The sequence below is a fragment of the Canis aureus genome, chromosome 18 (genome assembly GCF_053574225.1).
Source record: "Canis aureus isolate CA01 chromosome 18, VMU_Caureus_v.1.0, whole genome shotgun sequence".
NCBI classification, from domain to species: Eukaryota; Metazoa; Chordata; class Mammalia; order Carnivora; family Canidae; genus Canis; species Canis aureus.
Genome location: NC_135628.1, coordinates 41,064,300 through 41,083,996, shown reverse-complemented (window position 1 = coordinate 41,083,996; position 19,697 = coordinate 41,064,300). Strand labels below are relative to the sequence as shown.

General features: G+C 33.6%; 1 protein-coding gene across 7 annotated transcripts in view; it reads left to right on the top strand.

The window, feature by feature from the left end:
• Positions 1 to 19,697, top strand: part of CASD1 (CAS1 domain sialic acid O acetyltransferase 1) — a 69,329-nt gene that overhangs the window by 33,966 nt on the left and 15,666 nt on the right. For all 7 annotated transcript variants that reach the window (XR_013356914.1, XM_077856876.1, XM_077856875.1 and 4 more), the window contains exons 4-10: positions 3,113 to 3,157; positions 4,193 to 4,255; positions 8,782 to 8,826; positions 9,261 to 9,384; positions 10,696 to 10,910; positions 12,524 to 12,946; positions 14,205 to 14,294. Coding sequence is in view for 6 of the 7 variants with exons in the window: in XM_077856876.1 (XP_077713002.1) it covers positions 3,113 to 3,157; positions 4,193 to 4,255; positions 8,782 to 8,826; positions 9,261 to 9,384; positions 10,696 to 10,910; positions 12,524 to 12,946; positions 14,205 to 14,294 (1,005 nt within the window). In the remaining variant the exon portion in view is untranslated. The remainder of the gene's footprint in view (positions 1 to 3,112; positions 3,158 to 4,192; positions 4,256 to 8,781; positions 8,827 to 9,260; positions 9,385 to 10,695; positions 10,911 to 12,523; positions 12,947 to 14,204; positions 14,295 to 19,697) is intronic.

Sequence of the window (19,697 nt, the reverse complement as noted above, 5' to 3'; positions counted from 1 at the left end):
CTCACATCAAGTAAAATCGTTTCTAGATAAATTTAGACTTATATATGGAAGCTAAAATTTTTAAACCTTTAGCAAAACAAAACAAAGCAAAGCAAAACAAAAAAAAATCTCAGGGAAATATCTTCATTACTTCAAGTAGGGAAAAGTTTCCTACATAAAGTGCTAACCATAAAATAAAAGATGGATAAATTCACATACATTAATCTTAAGAGTAAGATAATCTGTTCATTAAAAGATACCTTACAGAAGAAAAGACAAGCTATGAACCAGAAGATACATACAAGAGATAAAAGGACTCACAAATTAATAAAATAAAAAAATAAAAAGACAACCCAATAGAAAACAAGAGAGGAAAGGCATGACCAGGCATTTCACAGAAGAGGAAACATAAATCCCAGTATAAATCTGAAAGATGCTTAAGTTCATTAGTAATCTGGGAAATTTAAATGAAGATGGTAGTAAGATACCATTATAGACTTAGTTCGGTGACAGAAATTAAATTTTACAATGGCAAAAAATATGGAGTCTGACAAGATTTATTAAAGACTGTATCTCAAACTATTGGTAAGAGTATAAATTGTTACAAACAGTTCAGAAAATACCTTCTCATGTGAGGGTGAACCTTTATAGCCTGTGAACCTACAGAACTATTATTAAGGAAACTTATTATTACTCATTTATTAAGAAACAGATACAAGAGGTAACTTTCAGTGTTTATAATCTAGATTTGGTGCATTGTATCAACTGACCTAGAGTCTACAAAAATAGTAAATACAATATTTTATATATATAAATAAAATAAATTGATGTAGGAAACTTTTAAAAGGTCAGAAGGCATTCTAGATTATAAGAGATTAAAAGACTTGATAACTAAATACCTGATTTTAATTGAATTCTAGATTAAAATAGAAGACCTATGGGGAGGATGTTATTAGGAAATGAGGGAAATTTGAACAAAGACTGTATATTAGATTAATGTTTTATTAATGTCATTTCTTAGGTGGGATTATAGTATTGCAGTTATGTAAGAGAATGTTTATGTTCTTAGGAAATACTTGCTTTGTGTGTTTAAGGGTGAAGTGTTATGTCTGCAGCTTACTTTCATATGGTTCAGTAAAGGAAAAACTGTGTATGTCTGTGCAGAGAGAGACAAAAAAACTAGTGTAGAAAACATAAACAATTGATAAAGGGTGGTTGGGGTGCTCATAATTTTGTCAGTTTTGCTCTAAGTTTGACATTTTTCTTTTCTTTTTTTTTTAAGTTTGACATTTTTCAAAATTGAAAGTTGGGGAGAAAGCCAATTACATGAAACAATGTAACATTTAAGGATGCATATGCATGTGACGAAACTATATAATAAAAGAGAAAACAAAATATAAAAAAAAATTCAATGTAGCTTTTCCTTTGGGTGAAGCAAGGAATTAAGGAGAGGTCCATACAGGTCACTGTGTTGGTAGTGCTCTTATTTGTGCCATGGACTTGAGCACTTATTTATTTTTACTGTGCTTTGTGACTTACATATGTGACATATTCTTTTATATATATCAAATGTTACATTAAAATGGTGTAAAGAAAGAGTGTCTGGGTGGCTCAGTCGGTTAAGTGTCTGCCTTTTGCTCAGGTCATGATCCAGGGTCCTGGGATGGAGCCCTGCACTGGGCTTCCTGCTCAGTGGGGAGCCTGCTTCTCCCTCTAGCTCTCCCTCTGCCTGCTTCTCCCCTGCTCTGTCAAATGAATAAATGAATGAATGAATGAATGAATGAATGAATGAATGAATAAATAAATAAATAAAATCTTTAAAAAAATAAGTAAAATGGTAAAAGAAAAGAGAGAGATTGAGTTGAATTAACTGAGCTATGCAAAAGGAGCAAAAAGTTCATGATGCATTATTTCTCTGAAGAAGAATCTTAAGGAGATTGGGATGGGATAGGAGGAAGAAACACATGTGTGATTTTGTTTGACCCAGTATTTCCAAGATTTATTTGACCAAAGGAAACTTTTTCCATAGAACACACCTTAAGGTAGTATTGGTCCCAAGAGTCCTTTTAGGAAATGATGCTTGAATCTTAAAAGTTAGCCTGCTGATTAAAGCAAGGCTTGTTTCAGAGATATAAATATAAATACTGTTTGGTTAAATTAATGAAGACATTTCAACCTTGGTTTTAGGAAGAGAATTAGCTTCTTTATTTGACCACCTCCACCCCCCACCCCCCAGCCTTGATTTTTAACTCTGAAAGGATTTCTATTCTTTATATGGAACACTTGGTTACAAGAGGTTGTCTCCAAACTTTGTTTTTTCCTTCAGCTGGACCACATATGTACGGCTTCAAAGCGAAACTCAAAATAACCTAGAGGCATATATATGTGCACTCCTGTTCAGACAGGACTGGTAACTAGTATGCTGGTGAGCACGGACTCGATGTTGCTGCAGCAACAAACCACTCTACAATCTTAACAAGTTTTTTCCTCACATAGTGCTGCATGTTGTAGGTGGACTGGCAAGAGGCTTTGCTCTATGTGGCCATTCAGGGATTCCTGTTTGTTGGAATTTATACCATCTTCTAGTTGTATCATTTGGAACATTCTCCTTCTGCAGTCTGGCATTAGGTGAAGCCAGAGACTAGAAAATTGCCCTGGGAAGTGGGAGGTGACCCACATCACATTTAAATATGTAACATTGGCCAGAACTAGTTATGTGCTTCTGTCTAATAGTGAGGGCCAGGTTGGGGTGGGGGTGAGGGGTTAGGAGGACCAGGACTCAGGAATTGCAGAGGAGCAATCCATCCCTGCTATAGATAATGATACTAGGACTAAAGTGGAGTGTGGGAACCTTGGCAAAAAGATAATTTCTGTAGGCATGTTTACATATCTGCTTGTTTGAAGTTGAGGTTTTATCGTTGAACTATATCTTAGATATTAAAAATCACATATTAACAATGTAGTATCACTTATTTTTTGGTATTCTATGCAGGTCTTTTTCCCTTCAGGTTGAATGTAGACAATTGAGGTGTGGAGCATAAATAAATCAACAAAAGCAGCTAAAGGGAGAATTATTGACATAAAATTAATTTATACATTAATATTTGTCTGTTCTCTCTTTTTTTAATGACAGCATGGAAACATTCCTTTTGAAGACAAGATTGCATCAGTTAAAGTGGTAAGTTCATGTAATAGTAAGCTAAATGTTGTGTTGGAACTATATTCGTTGGCTAATTTATTTGTAGGTCAGCTAATGCTTTGTGTATACTAAATATATTTCAGTGTATTTAGAATAGGTAAGAATAGTTCAAATGATTGAATAAATGTTTGCACTGTTTTGTGTAGTAAAACGGAGAATTTGGTCTCATTTTTTTTAGTCCAGAAAAAAAATAATCTTTATGTTAATTTGAAACTAGTAGGTGTTCAGGATTAATATTCATAAGAGAATACATGTGAATTTTCTGAATTCCTAGTTGCAGTGACTTCTAGATACTCAGAATACAGTGGGGATCAAGACAAATATGTCCTAGACCTAGTGGATTTTGCGAGTCATTATAGTTCTCTACATACATTAAATGTGGAATAAGGATGGTAAAAAGGAAAAAGTGGAGCATTAGGAATGTACAAAACAAGGAATTAAAAATAGTTTCCTCCTTGAGGAAGAAATATTTCAACTGAAGCTTCAAGGGTCAGCAGGAGCAAGTTAGGCTCAGTGGAAGAGTTTTATGAGCATTGTAGACAGAACAGCATGTGCAAAGTCCTGGAGAAAAAGAAGCACATTGAACATTCCAGGAGCTGAACAAGAACCAAGAGGGTACTTAGAGTGAGGGAGAAAGTGGCAGGAGAAAAGGCAGAAGAATGTCTTGGTAGAGGCCAGATCCTATACCTCTTTAGTAGTGTTAAGGACTTTGGAATTTATTCTGAGGGCCATAGAAAGTCCTTGAATATTTAAGCAAGAATGTGGCAAGATCAGATTTAAATTTTTAAAAGATTACTACAGAGAGTAATTTAGAGGAAAGCAGAAGAGGATACAAGCAGAAGTATCTGAGATAGGAGTGGAGATGTTGCAGACAAGTGGTGATATGCTCTAGGTCCTCTGTAAGACAGAGCTTTGTGTTTATTTTTATTTGTGTGTGTGTGTGTGTGTGTGTTTATTTTGAATGGCAGATAGAAGTTTCTTTGACGTTTGATTTTCTTATGTTTCTTTTTTTAGGATTTTTTGTGGCATCCAGAAGTTAATGGTTCCATGAAACAGTGTATCAAAGTGTGGACGGAGGTCTGTATTTGAAAATATAGGCCTTTCTGGTTTTAAGCAACCAAACTTAAAAAGCTCATGAACATGCATTGTTTTTCTCACTTACTCACCTGCCCCACTCTTCTGTACTTTATGCCAACCTTCTTAATAGTGACTGAATTGTGCTGGATTGAACCTGTCACTTTACTGAGAAGAGGGAGTTTTGATCCAGTACCTTTGCTGCCACCACTCTGACCCTACAGCAGTTATGTTTATAGCATGCTTTCCAGACAGAATTTTCTGTTACTGCTGTAGCCCAGTTAATTCAAACCCAAGTCATCTTCCTAGTACAACATACATTATTTTGAGTGTTTTCCCATGTTGTCCTTCAGACTCATGCCCAACTTCTTAAGAAACCTTTTTTGTTGTTAAATAGCCTGTTTTCTTCCCTTTATTCATTACATTTGGGACCGAAAAGTCAAGCCTGGTGTATTTTGGCTTGTAATGTTCGGAGATAAATTAGATATAAGGACTAGCATGCTATTAACCTTGAAAACCCCTAAGTCCTCACAAGTCTATTCTAGAATCTCCATATTAGTCTCCATATAGCTCTTGGTCTGTCCTTTAATTAAACCTCTATTCTTTCCTAGAGGTGTTTGCATTCAGGATGGATAAAACAATATTCAATTTTGTTTATTTTGTTTTTTTAAATACTTGTGCCACAACGGTATTTTTCTTTGCTTCTTTTCACATTACATGTTTAGTACTCAACCACTTCATACACCAAATAAGCTTCTATAGTCAACATTTCTAATTTTGTTTCTTTGACAAAATGTGTTTAAGTTTTCAAAAAACAAAACAATGTAGACAACTTCTGGAATTCAACTTTCTGGAAAATTGCAGTCTCACGTAATTGTATTTTGTTTTTGTTATGTTCATTGCAGAAGTGTAGAATAATGTTACATGTGTATTTCAAATGATTTAAACATATGTTTTATATTTGTGCTGGACCTGAAAGTGTATCCATTAAGGTAGTAGAAATTCACAGTTAAATAAACATCAGTGTAGCATAATTTACAGGTCCTGCAAAATCACAGAAGACCTTTATTATTTACTTACCTGGAGATATATTGCATATCCAGATTTTCGGTTCTTATAATTTGCTAAAACTAGTTTTTGGAGCTTAGCTTCTGTTGTAAAATTCCATATGACTATTAGGAGAAAGGAAAGATTCAACTTATTTAGGGAGATGGCCGTGTCATTACCTAAGATTGAATAGTTGATTGATGTATTTAAAGGGTAAGTATATGGGCAGCCCCGGTGGCTCAGCGGTTTAGCGCCACCTTCAGGGCGCTATCCTGGAGACCTGGGATTGAGTCCCACGTCAGGCTCCCTGCTTGGAGCCTGCTTCTCCTCTGCTCCCCCCTCCCCCAATAAATAAATAAAATCTTAAAAAAATAAAGAGTAAGTATGTATACATGTAGTTATGTATTTATTTTTGACTGTTTTCGTAATAAGCTGCTAGATCCAGAGATACAATGATCCATATTTTTATGATTTTTATGTAATATTGCTAGCTTTATACTGGGTATTAGGAGTGTGGCTAGAAATTAACCTCAGTCTCAAACCTCAAAAAATTTGTAATATCTAGTAGATAGTGACTTTCTGATGAATAATAAGATGGTAATATGAAGAGTAACTACAGAATGAGCACAAAAGACTATAAAAGCACCATGGATAGAGGCACCTAGCATGGGGCTTGGTTAGGTGATGGTTTAAGAGAGCTTTACAGAGGAGGTAATATTTCCAGAAGAACTGTGGGCTTAAAAAGATAAACTCATGAACTGAAATAGTATTATTGAAGCCTACAGGCATAAAAACAACATTGAATTAGACAACTCTACTGTGATTCAACAGATATTTATTAATCACCTGCCATTTTCTAGGTACTAGTCTAAAAACTGCTGATACTCTGGTTAACTTAATTGAGTTCCTCTCCTCAAAGAACTTCCAGATGAGTAGCAGATTAATTAATTAAGAAAGTAAGATGACGAGTACCAAAATTGGGGGGAAGGATAGGGTGGTATAGCAAGATTAGAGAGTAGACACTAACTGTAAGTTTTCAAAACTAGTTTTGAGATAAAGTGATCTTAAGGGTGAGGGCCTGGTATGAGAAAGGAGGGTTGTTTCATGCACAGGAAATAGCATATGCAAAGATACTGAAGATAGAGCATAGCCCATTCAGGGAATCTTACCAGCAGTTTTAGTGTGGCTGGAGCTTGAATTCAAAGTGCTTCTTTAATTATGTTTGGTTTTGGCTGTTAACTCCATGTGCCTCATTTGGGGAGAGAGTTGATAAGAGGTGAGGTAAGCAGATACTAGATTATGAATAGTATCCTAAGCTCTCTTTGGTATGGTACAGATTTGCTCTATCTATCTATCTATCCATCCATCCATCCATCCATCTATCCATCCATTTTTATGTTACTTCTAAATACATCGCAGTTTATTTACTAAAAGTAAGAATATTGGATTGAATTTATCTTGAGGGTAATGAGAACCTCTGAAAGGTTTAAAAAGAGAATGATAACATATAGTGGGGTAGTCGTGGAAAATTAGGCTAAACTGTGAAGAAACCAACAATTTAGACTTAATTCTGTAGATGAGTAGTAGTCATGAAGAAGTCAGGGCCTCTCAGGTGGGATTTGGAGAATCTGGGTATGGTGTGAAGTGATATGTGAAGTTACTGGAATAGAAGATATTGAACAGGCAAAGAGTTTAGAGACTAAGAGAAGAAGGCTCAGTAATGGAACAATAAAAAAAAAACTTGAGAAGGGGCAGCAAAAGGGGGAAGAGGAAAAGCAGGAGAATAACTAATGTAGCACACAGAGGAGGAAAGTGTCTTTAAAAAGTAGACAATCAGAAGTATCACTTTAGGAACTAGACAGGGTAGAATTAAGCTAACAGTGTGGGGGATCCAGAGTTCCTTCATGGGAACGTGAAGCCCCAAATCCAAACACAATCAATTGAGGGATAAGTGAAAGATAAAGGAAATTATCATAGCGAGGGCAAAATGCTCTTCCAGGTAACCTGTTGGCTAACAGTGTGAGAGGGAAGGATTTGAGAGTGAGGCAGGATCGAAGGAACACTTTTTTGAGGATAAAGATGATTTAACATTTTATAGATGGGGTAAGGAAGGAGGCTAGAGCATGAAGACAAGATTAATGAGAGTTGGAGATCAGTTATTCATGGGTATAGCCCTGGATGTAGAGTGAGGCAGCAGAAACACAGAGTAAGGATTAGCTACTAAGAGGAGTAGGGAGATAGTTCTTGACTCTGTGATTTAAGGAAGATAGGCTGGATGAGGTGGTAAAGATGGAAGAAGGAAGGCTAGAGCACACAAGCCATGTAAACTCTGTTTTCTCTATGAAGTTTGAGAATTAAAGGTTATATTGAAAGTGAGAAGGAAGACAAGAGGGACCTATAGAAGGGAAATAAGTCTTGGGATAACCAGTGTGAAGAATGAGAAAAGGTGCCACCTAGAGATGAAGAAAAAGTTTCACTAAAATAACAGTGTAAAATGAAGCATGCTAGACTGAAAATGAGAATATCTATGAAGGAAATTATTGTTATTCTTTTTCTTCACTTTCATAATCTTCTATACTAGCACGTATTACTTTTATAATGAGACAATATCTGTCATTTTTATAGATGAGTCAGATTTTTTCCTAATCAGATTTCTTGCTTATTTTTAATTGTTCCTTATGGACATGATTATAATATCAGGTCTTTGATGTTGTGGAAAGTACACTTCAGGGGTCATAAGGCTTAAGTTCTGGCTTTGTCCCGAAACAGGCCTCAGCAATACCCTATAAACTTTTCTGAGTCTGTATGCTTAATTTTATAAGGATGTATAATATCTTCTTGCCTGTGTCACAAGTGGCAAGAATCTATATTAAAATGAGCTAATTTAAGATAATTTAATAAATTACTAAGTACTATATATTTGGTGGTATTAGTAATAGTACAATTTGCATTTGGTGAGGATTTCTACCAAATTTCCTCTGGGGTTTTTTTTGTTTCATTTTGTTTTGTTTTGTTTGGACAGTGTAGTCTATAATAATACTGGATTTTGCTTTCTCAAAGATGACATTCTTTGTATTTTATTTAACATTTATACCATGTACCCTCTAGGTTTCCCTGAATATTTTTTAATTTACTGAAATAATATGCTTGAGCTTTACTCTAAACAGTTTACTCAGAATTCAGAACAATATTAGGCCATATTAGATTTTAGTGATGTGTTTTCTTTTTTTTTTCTTTTTTTTTAAGAACATCAAAGAATTAAACATACCAGCTTCATGGCATCCTGTTAACCACATAACCATATAAGGCTTTAGGTACTGGATGTTCCATCTAGTTATAACAAGAATCCAGTAAGAAACTCTATAAAATTAAAATGCATTTAGAAGAAAAAACTTAAATTTAAGGCAAAAAGTAAGTCATGTCACTTATATTAATTCCCTTAACTGGATAGAACACTATTATAAAGATTTTTCTTTATTTAGGATTCTGTTGCAAAACCCCATGTGATTGTAGCAGGAGCTGCCACAGTAAGTTATTATCTGTATTCTTACATAATGATTTTTGTTTCATACTTAAGGACATGCTAAGAAACAGTTAACTTATGTTAAATAGAATTCTTGATTGTACTTATATTTCAATTCCCATTTCTATTATAATTAATGAGGCTGATGAATTTTCATGAAGAAATCTGAGTGAACTTCGTAAACTTGGTGTTAAATGTCAATATTATTTTATATCTAAAATTACATTCTTTTAACTCAATGTTATACATTGAGTGTCTAATTTTACATTAGCTTTTTCTAATTGCCTTCATAGATTTCATGAAATAATTTGACTAATTTTTATTCTAATGTTGAATAAAAATGGGAATTATCTTAAAATAATAACGTCTGCTACAATAGAGCAAATTATAATTTTTCTGTGATAAATACTGAATTAATGCCTAATTTTTACTTCTTAGTGGTCTATCAAGATTCACAATGGTAGCAACGAAGCGCTTTCCCAATATAAAATGAACATTACCTCCATAGCCCCACTTTTAGAAAAACTGGCAAAGACTAGTGATGTTTATTGGGTCTTACAAGGTAAGGAATGAGTAATGAACAAATGTCATTTTGTATATATTCTGAGGGATGAGTTTTTATTGTTTCCTGTTTCAAGAAGCAAAATTACTCCTTTATGAAAATAAATCTTGAAATACGGTTTGTAAAATTAGAATAAATTTGAGTTATTTGCTTTCCTTTTTTGAACTTTAGGAGTGGACAGACTAATAAATAAAATAAATAAAAATAAATAATAAATAAGAATATCCCTCAAGGTCGGGACGCCTGGGTGGCTCAGTGGTTGAGCGTCTGCATTTGGCTCAGGGCATGATCCCAGGGTCCAGGATCAAGTCCCACCTCAGGCTTCCTGTGAGGAGCCTGCTTCTCTCTCTGCCTATGTCTCTGCCTCTCTCTGTGTGTCTCTCATGAATATATAAATAAAATCTTAAAAAAAAAAAAATCCCTTAAGGAGCCTCTGCATACAAAAAGGCTGCAGAATATAACAAAGAGAATAAGTTCTCAAAGGCAAATGAGATGTTTAGCTCTTTTTTCTTTTTATTTCTTACAAAATATATTTATTGTAATTGGGGAAATATAAAATTATTAAGTCTGTTTCATAACAGTAGACCTATTGGAAGTAAATGTACTTTGGAATTAACAATATATTTCTATCATACCATCTAGCTTATACTTGGTAATGAAATTCTTTAAGAGAAAGTTGACATTAGATCAAGTCATTTCAGGAGTTTATTAAATGTCCATTATTTAATGCCTAGCATAATATGATATCGCCTTGGATATTTTAGCAACTCAACCTGCTTGTTAGAAATTCTTATGATTATTTCCAAATTGAATGTCAAGTTGAATGGAACAACAGAGTGGTGATAATCTGTTCCGTATATTATTTACAGACTCATTGTTAACCTTTTTCTTACTAAAATGAGAAAAAACTAAATTATTTATGGTAAGTGATAAGGGACCTTGATCCTCAATAATATTACTTCCTAACTATGTCAAGAAAGCAGTGACAGTAGAAAAGAAAAGATTGACTGCTACTCTTAATTAGGCATTCTTCCCCAATCCAGTTTTAAATTCCCATTGCCCAGTAGAACTCAATATCCCCAAATTTTAAACTCTTAATACATACTAGGACATAAAAATGTTTCCTTAAAGCTGTGTATGTAAGAGGAAAAAAAGGGATAAAATTTCTTTAAATTTGAAGGAGATACTGATTGAAAGCATTGGAACCGTAACAACAAAATATGAAATGCAATCAACTAACTTGCATGATCGCAATTTCTACTGATAGGGACTTTTTAAATGTGTTTTAAAAAATATGTGTTTCATGTGCAGATCCTGTTTATGAAGATCTATTAAGTGAAAATAGGAAAATGATCACTAACGAGAAGATAGATGCCTACAATGAAGCTGCAGTCAGTATTTTGAATAGTAGCACCAGAAATTCTAAATCAAATGTTAAGATGTTTAGTGTTTCCAAATTAATTGCTCAAGAAACCATCATGGAATCTTTGGATGGCTTACATCTCCCTGAATCAAGCAGAGAAACTGTAAGAATTCTTGTATTTGTCAGAATATAGAAACTATAATATCTTATTGGTTATAGCTATACATCACTATAATATGGTTAACAAATAATTTATTTTATTCCAGTCTTAATTACTTGTAGTTATTCTGTCTAAGCATATATCTATAAATAATTTTGCTTTCCATCTCCTCGCTGAATATAAAAGAGGGAAAGAGGTTATGGAAGGGAGGAAATGAAGCTTCATTTATTGAGTGCTAATCACTATTAATATACCTTATCTCCTAAGAAGCTTATACGTTCTCAGCACACTCATGTTTAAAAACTATTACTTTATGTTCTCTTTGCCTTAAACCTTAAATTTATAACATTAAGCTTCTGTGAAGAGCACATTTTTAACATATGTAGGATCATTTTTATTATTTCCTTATAGTCCTTATACCCTAAGTATTATTCAAGGTATGTAGTAGTTACTGCACAAATCCAGATAGATGGATGGAAAGGGATTTTAGGTTAAATAAAGAGAACTGCATAGTTGTAACTTTTCACACACAGTAGAATAGATAGTATGTAGTTAATGTTTTCTTATAAAGCAGTGATTCTTAATCTTTTTGAAGAGCACATAACCTCTATAAATATTCAGTAAAAGGCAATGATTCTGTTCCTGACATGTAGAAAAATGCATGTTTGCATAAACACACACATGGTTCTCCATATGCTTTAAGGGGCTTTTTGGACACCCCCCGGAACTGTTTAAGAAGCTAGGTTGGAGTTTGTAGGCTAGTATCTTCAAGAGTGCCAGATACAGAACTTCCTGAAGTCACAGGGCTAAAAGGATGAGATTTTCTAAATAGTTGAGTATTTTGAATGCTTAGGCTTAAGTAATCATTTTAGAGTTCCAAAATTCCCTAAACTATAAAATTTTTATAAAACTAGATTTGACTGAATCTTCAACTAGACAATCTTGGCAGCTTGTCTAGAAGATTTTTATTATACTGAAACCATGTTGAAGAGTCCACATTTTATTTGACATTGGAAATCTTAAAACTTTAGACCCGTAAGTGGTCCATAAACTGTAAACCAAATGAAAAGCGAATCACAAATATTGTTAGCTAAGAATTAGTGATTTTTTTGGCAGACATAATTTTACATCTTTTTTTTTTTAAAATACCTAAAGACTAGGACTCTATCTTAAGTATCCTTGGTATCTTCTGTGTTGAAAGTCTGCTAATTAGAATTCTTTGGGCTTTGACATCTGTCCGTATTTTTTTCACCAAAGGTCATGGCCCATTAGCAACCATGAAATCAGTATTTTTTTTAAAGAATAGAATAGAAAATTGTTAGTGTGCATTCCAAATAGTAAGGGTAGATATTGTTTGCTGTATATGTGTTCTGGGTCACATTACAAAATGAATCGTTCATTTTGGATCATAGTCCAGGAAGTTTGAAAAACCCTGAACTGGCTATTACAGCTTGAAGGAATATCATTATTTGCATGAGTGTTTGGGAAATGGTAGCAAAAAAGTACAAAGGCATTTTGGTTTCAGTGCTGAAAAGTCAGTAGTATTCACAAGAGAAAATCTAATGCAAGATATATTACTGACAAGATAATAACCAAATAACTTGATTTGTTCACAGAGTGCAATGATTCTTATGAACGTGTATTGCAATAAGATTTTGAAGCCTGTAGATGGTTCCTGTTGTCAGCCTCGGCCTCCTCTTACTCTCATCCAGAAGCTAGCTGCTTGTTTTTTCACTTTATCTATTATCGGATATTTAATTTTTTATGTAATCCATCGTAATGCTCACCGGAAGAATAAGCCATGTACTGATTTGGAAAGTGGAGAGGAAAAGAAAAATATTATCAATACCCCTGTGTCTCCATTAGAAATACTTTTACAGTCTTTCTGCAAACTTGGCCTGATAATGGCTTATTTCTATATGTGTGACCGTGCGAATCTATTTATGAAGGAAAACAAATTTTATACACATTCAACTTTCTTTATTCCAATTATCTACATCTTGGTTTTGGGAGTATTTTACAATGAAAATACTAAGGAGGTAAGAGTCATTTCCTTTTTAGCTCATGTTATCCTTTATATCTCACTATAAACTCTGGATTAAATAAATAATATCATTTTTCATGCCAAAATATTCAAATATGTATATAGAAGACAAAGGGATATTGTAGTTGTACTTTGCCTGGTGGACTCTTAACAGTTGCCTTTTTGAAACAGCTTGGAAAAAGTTCAGAGTCACGTGAAGATAATTGAAAGTTGATAAATAATGATCTGTGAAAAGATGTCATAACTTAGTGTTATTTGTCTGTTTAAGGATGGAGAAAGTGGAGGTACTTCCGATTTTATAATGGTCTGCAAAAATGAGATATTATTATCTATATAAGGTTAAAAAAATAAGTGAAAACATAATTAAAAAATGCCTATATTGCAAATTTTGTATTTGTATATTTAAACAGCCAGAGATTGTATATATACAAATTCGAATGTACATAATAATGTGGGCACTGCTTACAATATTCTGAATTTACTATTTTAGAATTACTGTTAATTGCTCACAGTGTTAGTGTAACTTCTTTATAAGGCATGATTTATTTGAATTCATAAACTCTACTGTAAGAAATAACTCTTATATGAGGATGACTAATCAGTTTTTTCATCTCCAGTGAGAATATCCTTGGGAAAATAAACTATAATAATAGACCCTTTTTTCACAATAAAGTGTAAGAGAACTGTAAGGTCTTTTCTAATTGAAACTCTAAGATTTTTTTTTAATTATAAAATGCCATTTTTTAGCTTTACAAACATATCTGTCATAGTTTAAATGTACTCTTAATATAAAACCATAGGTAGCAACTTAAATATTTAAAATCTCTCTTAGGGGATCCCTGGGTGGCGCAGCGGTTTGGCGCCTGCCTTTGGCCCAGGGCACGATCCTGGAGACCCGGGATCGAGTCCCACGTCGGGCTCCCGGTGCATGGAGCCTGCTTCTCCCTCTGCCTGTGCCTCTGCCTCTCTCTCTCTGTGACTATCATAAATAAATAAACATTTAAAAAAAGAAAAAGAAAAGAAACTTAAAAAAAATCTCTCTTAATTTATATTAATTTTCAAATTCATGTTATATCTTAAATAGCTTTATTATATCTTTTATCAAATCAAATGCCAATCTTTGTTTTTCCCCCCAAGGTTCTTTTGACAGAAGCATTAGCTTTATATCCTATAAGAAAAATTTACTTAATAATAGCTTTATAATGAATTTTTTTTATAATGAATTTTAAAACAGACTTTGGTTCTTTCCACAGACTAAAGTGTTAAATAGAGAACAAACAGATGAATGGAAAGGCTGGATGCAACTTGTGATTCTGATTTATCATATCTCTGGAGCAAGTACAGTAAGTATTTTGAATTTAAGTTCAGAAATCATAGGAAATGGTGGGACTTTACTGTTGCTTTCAGGGCTTTCAGGGCATCACCTCTTTTGTGTTTTATATTCTCCACCATTTAGAGAACCATTTTATTTCCCACCCAGTCTTTATTCCTTAACCATTCTTCTCCTACCACCTGACTCTTTGAGAATATATAGTTTTAAGGCAATAATTTATTTGTCATACCTTGCCTTAATTTTAATTTATAGAAACAGCTGATAACCTAAGAGAAATAATACTCTTATTAATACTCTTAGGTATTATTTCATGCCACCCTGTAGGACAGCTAATGTAAACTCAGGAAAAAACTATATAGATGCAAAGGATTTCAAATAGGCAAGTTACTATCAAAAGAAATCAAAATAGATGATTATATTTACATTCTGTTCTTACTTGCATTTTAGGACGTTTGGCCAACTATTTTTACTCCTTTATAGTTTAAAACCTTAGACCTTCTCTTGCCTCAGTATTTACAGAACTCCGGTGCTAATGGATTGACCATTGTACCACCCATGTGCCCTCTTTCCTAAGTATTACCTCCTCCATGAACTGGAGGACCATTTCTTTGCTCATCTATTGCCTTCGGTACATGGACAAAATCATTTTTTCCTTCTCCCAGGAATTAAAAGTCGGAATTCTCATGGTCTCAGAATACCTTGGATTTGTCAGGGGTAGAAAAAATGTATCCCCAGTTGTAATATTCCAGGTACATTGCAGTTAAGGTCAGCTTTTGAGGGTGAACTTAGGTATCTAATAACCGCTTTTCATGCAAGCTTTACAGTGAAGATACAAACTAATTTCTATAAAACATGTTTTAAAAATTTAAGAAACTCATTCATAATTATGGAACTACCTGTTTTTTTATTGCCTTTGCTTACATAAGGCACACATCTGTAAATAATATTTGAATCAATGATAAATTGAGATAGGAGGGAAGTATTGTCCAGACAGAAATATTTTGAAATTTCCATAGCAGCAGTTAAGGTTTTTTTCTCTAACAATTTTTCTTTAACAGGTATCTCTAACAATTTGAAAATAGTATTATTCTTCATTGAGTCTTTTAATCATTTCCAAAAATTGTCAGTGATTTTATGGATGGTTTGTTTGAAGGGCAGCAGATAAAAGAATGAAGTATAATTTATAATTTATACGGAAATTATATGGCTATGATACATATATATGTGGCAGCAATGAAATTCTCGTAATGCTGCAGCTGAAGGGGACCTTGTGCATTCAGGTGGTTACAAAAGATCCCAGAGAATAGAAGAGATCCAAGGCAAGGAGAGATGAGGATAGTAAGTAAGACTTAGTTTATGAGCCCAGTTCAGAATTTGGAGGATATATTTGTCAGATTCTCTAAAAAGTAAGTAGAGATGAATATTGAATCCTAGAAATCTCTCTGACATATGAATAAAGATTAGATTAATTTGAGAGGGAAAAATGGCTTTGTTTTAAGAAAATGCCACTTAGAGACATAATTAATTGCTGACATATTAAAGGGTGATACTCCTATTAAAAAAATCAGATAGAAAGAATTAATGGCAGATTAAGTTCCTCAATTCACTGGTTCCAGAAAGAATTCGGATCATAAAAAGATGAAGGCAATTTGGCATTCTATTATAATCATTTGCTAAGCTAGCATTCTAATTCTAATATATCTTAGACTACATCCCAGTATATCCTAAATTGCAATTTAAAAAAAAAATCCCTGTTCTGGAAGGACATACTTTTCATTAACAGATCATTTGTTATGATTAATTAACATATTCCTGTTCTTTTATATAATAGGATTTTGTGGTTAAAAATTACCTGTATCAAAAAAAAAAAAATTACCTGTATCTACATTGGCAAAGCATTATAAGAATGGGTTATAACGTTTTTTGGGACTTGATTCTTGGATATTTGAAGGATTACCCTCATTAAAAACATTTTAACTGCCATGGTTATTTTAATTATCTAATCTTAATGTTTTTTATTTTGAGTGAAATATGTTAAACTTTAGTTGTGCCATGTTTCTATACCAAAATAGAAACTATAAAAAATTACAGAGAATTATTAAAATAATCTGGATGGTCTGGCAGATTGCAGTTGTTGGTATAAACATTACTTTAAAACATAATTTATAGAAAATATGGATAAAGTACTGTGAATTTAATATGGAGAGTACAGTGAGTTGGGTTTATGCAGTAGATGATTTTGTGTTCTACTGTGGGGTTTTTTTTTTCCCTTTGGGAGTTTTTTTTTTTTTTTTTAAGATTTTATTTATTTATTCATAAGAGACACAGAGAGGCAGAGATACAGGCAGAGGGAGAAGCAGGCTCCATGCAAGGAGCCTGATGTGGGACTCGATCCCGGGTCTCCAGGATCACGCCCTGGGCCGAAAACAGGCGCCAAACCGCTGAGCCACCCAGGGATCCCCTCCTTTGGGAGTTTTTAAGCAACTTTCATAAAACAATCTGAATAAAAGATCTTGAGGGAAAATTTGTGGGACTAGAAAAAGACCAGAATCAGAAGCATCTAGCTATTATAATTTCAGTTGGAATTCCAAATATATTTTAATACTAAAGTTTTGTTGTAATACTTGACTCATGAAAGATAAAAAGAAAAATAATTTGGATGAAAGGAGACTAAAGAGGAATGACAGCTAAGTGCAATGTATGATCTTTGATTCAAGATTGTTGTAAAAGGGGCACCTGGGTGGCTCAGTGGTTGAGCGTCTGCCTTTGGCTTAGACCAAATCCTGCATTGGGCTCCCCAGAGGGAGCCTGCTTTGCCCTCTGCCTGTGTCTCTGCCTCTCTCTCTGTGTCTCTGCCTCTCTCTCTGTGTCTCTCATGAATAAATAAATAAAATCTTTAAAACAATTACTAAAAAAAATTTTTTTAAACCATAAAGGATGTTACTGGGACAATCAGGGATATTTGAATACAGATTGTACAATAGATTCTGTTATTTCATATTATATCTGGGGGATGATAATGATAATATGGTCATAATGGTCATATAAGAAACTATTCTTAGAAGACACTTGCTAAAATATTTAGGAATGATGTCATGTAGTCTGCCACATTCTTTAAAATGGATCAGCATGGTATATGGGTGTCCATTGTAGTATTCTTGCAACTTTTCTGTGGGTTTAAATTATGTTAAAATAAAAACTTGGAAGAAGTATTACATGTAATAATGCAACATTGGCAGGTACTTGGCAGATTATTATGATAGTGTTTAATTTAAATGAATAGTATTTTCTATTTAAATGTAATAACCAGGTCTTAACTCTGTAGGTCCAGCCCCAGTCTTGAAGGGATTTCAAAGCATGTTTTATGGACATGGTTAATGTAACTGGGAATAGTTAGCCTAGGTTTGACAGCTGTCAAATACTTGTGGAACAATCAGATAAAAGAGTGATAAGTGTGTACAAATGACTCTAGAGTTAGACTCCTCATTTTGGAAGCCGCTAGCTCCATGTGGCTGTTGAGCACTTGAAATATAGCTGGTTGGAATTGAGATGTGCTGGTTGGGATTGAGATGAAAGACATACCAGTTAAATATGATTCATTGTGGTAAATGCATACTAAGTTCAAAAAATTAGTGTAAAAAATATAAAATATTTTACTACATGCTTATTACATGTTGAAATGATAATATTTTGGATATATTCAGTTAAATAATGTTATATTAATTAAAATTAGTTTCACTTGATTCTTTTAGCTTTTTAAATATTCTGGTAGCCATATTAAAAATGTACTATGTGGATCTCATTTTATTTTGATTGCATATCACTGTCCTTGAAAGCTGAAGTTGGTAGCTTTTAGGCAGAGTTAAACTTCTCAACTTTTCTTGAAAAGGAACTTTATGATAGTGAATGATCATCTGAAAATGGAATGGAATGCCTTGGGAATTTGTATGTTTTCTGCTATTAAAAAGTATTCAAGGGGGCACCTCAGTGGCTCAGTCAGTTAAACATCCAGCTCTTGATTTTGGCTCAGGTCATGGTCTCAGGGTTATGAGATCAAGCCCTGTGTCAGGGTCCTCAGTGGGGTGTGGAACCTGCTGGAGATTCTTTCTCGCCCTCTCCCAGTGCTCCACCTTTCCCCACACTCTAAAAAAAAAAGCGTTTAGGTACTTGAAGGGAATATTTTAGAGTGTTTTCAAGAGTAAGTTAAGAGGCTTAGATTTGATAAATCCTGAGGTTAATATGACGTATCCTACCTTCATCATCACTGTGATTCTAGTATGTTACACCTTCATTGAAAATTTCTGATTTAATAAGACATTTAAAAAGAACTAATGATGAAGGGCAATAAATAAAAATATTTATATAATAAATAAAAACTATGATAGATTGTCCATGCTTTAAGAATATCAAAGAGGGAAAAATTACTTTCATCTGAGAGTAAAGACAGGAAATTTTGAACAGTGCTCTAAAGAAGAACAGGATTTGAATAAGCAAAATATGGTCTCAAGAACAACATTCCGGGGTAGAATAAACAGATAAACAAAGGAAATGTGACAAGGAGGCACAGGAAGGACCAATTTAGGAGACAGAGAATCTTAACAGTTTAACTAGAGTGGAGGCAGTATTGAAGGATTTATAATCTATTATAAATTCAGGGGTTTTTACCTTCTCAGAAAAGGAAAAGATGTGTTCAAGGGTGCATGCAAGGATATATACAAAAGATGCATACATTCAAGAACTTATAAAATCTATTTAGGGTGTCTACTTGATTGTTTTTTTCCTGCAAAGTATCACTTGGGAAAGACACATTAACCTGAAGTAGCCATAAGCAGTGTCAGTCCTGGATAATTACAGAGGTGATCAGATGAGTCTATAAAATAGAAGCCAAAAAAATTTTTATATAGATTTAGTAATTATCCCTGAAAGAATGGTTTTATAATTGCAAGGGTTGGACTTCACTGAATAAGGCTTTTAAAGATCATTTTAAAAAACAGGGCACAAGTTGTGTTGTGGAGATCGTGAATATACATGTAATGGACCAATGGCTGATGGACAGAGTGAATGGCAGTGTTCAGGGTTATGAAAATTAGGACTTATAAATGAGGCAGTTTTCCAGTGATTCCCATAAAATGTGGATCAGAAATGTGTTACATTTCATTTAACTTTGGAGTGAAGCTAGGATGCTCTGGAAAACCATTGTAAATGATTCTCAGGGTTTGGTCACGATGTAACATTGATGTGGGAGAGTAGGATAAAATTGTTTTATAAAAAAATTGTTTTATAAATCAAAAGTGGGAGGAAAATAATATTCCTAAGCTATGTTTGCATATGTTTTTACTATATATATTTTTGCTAAATAACTATATATTGTAAGTAGTTATATGACAATTTACAAATCTAGAATGTGTATTTG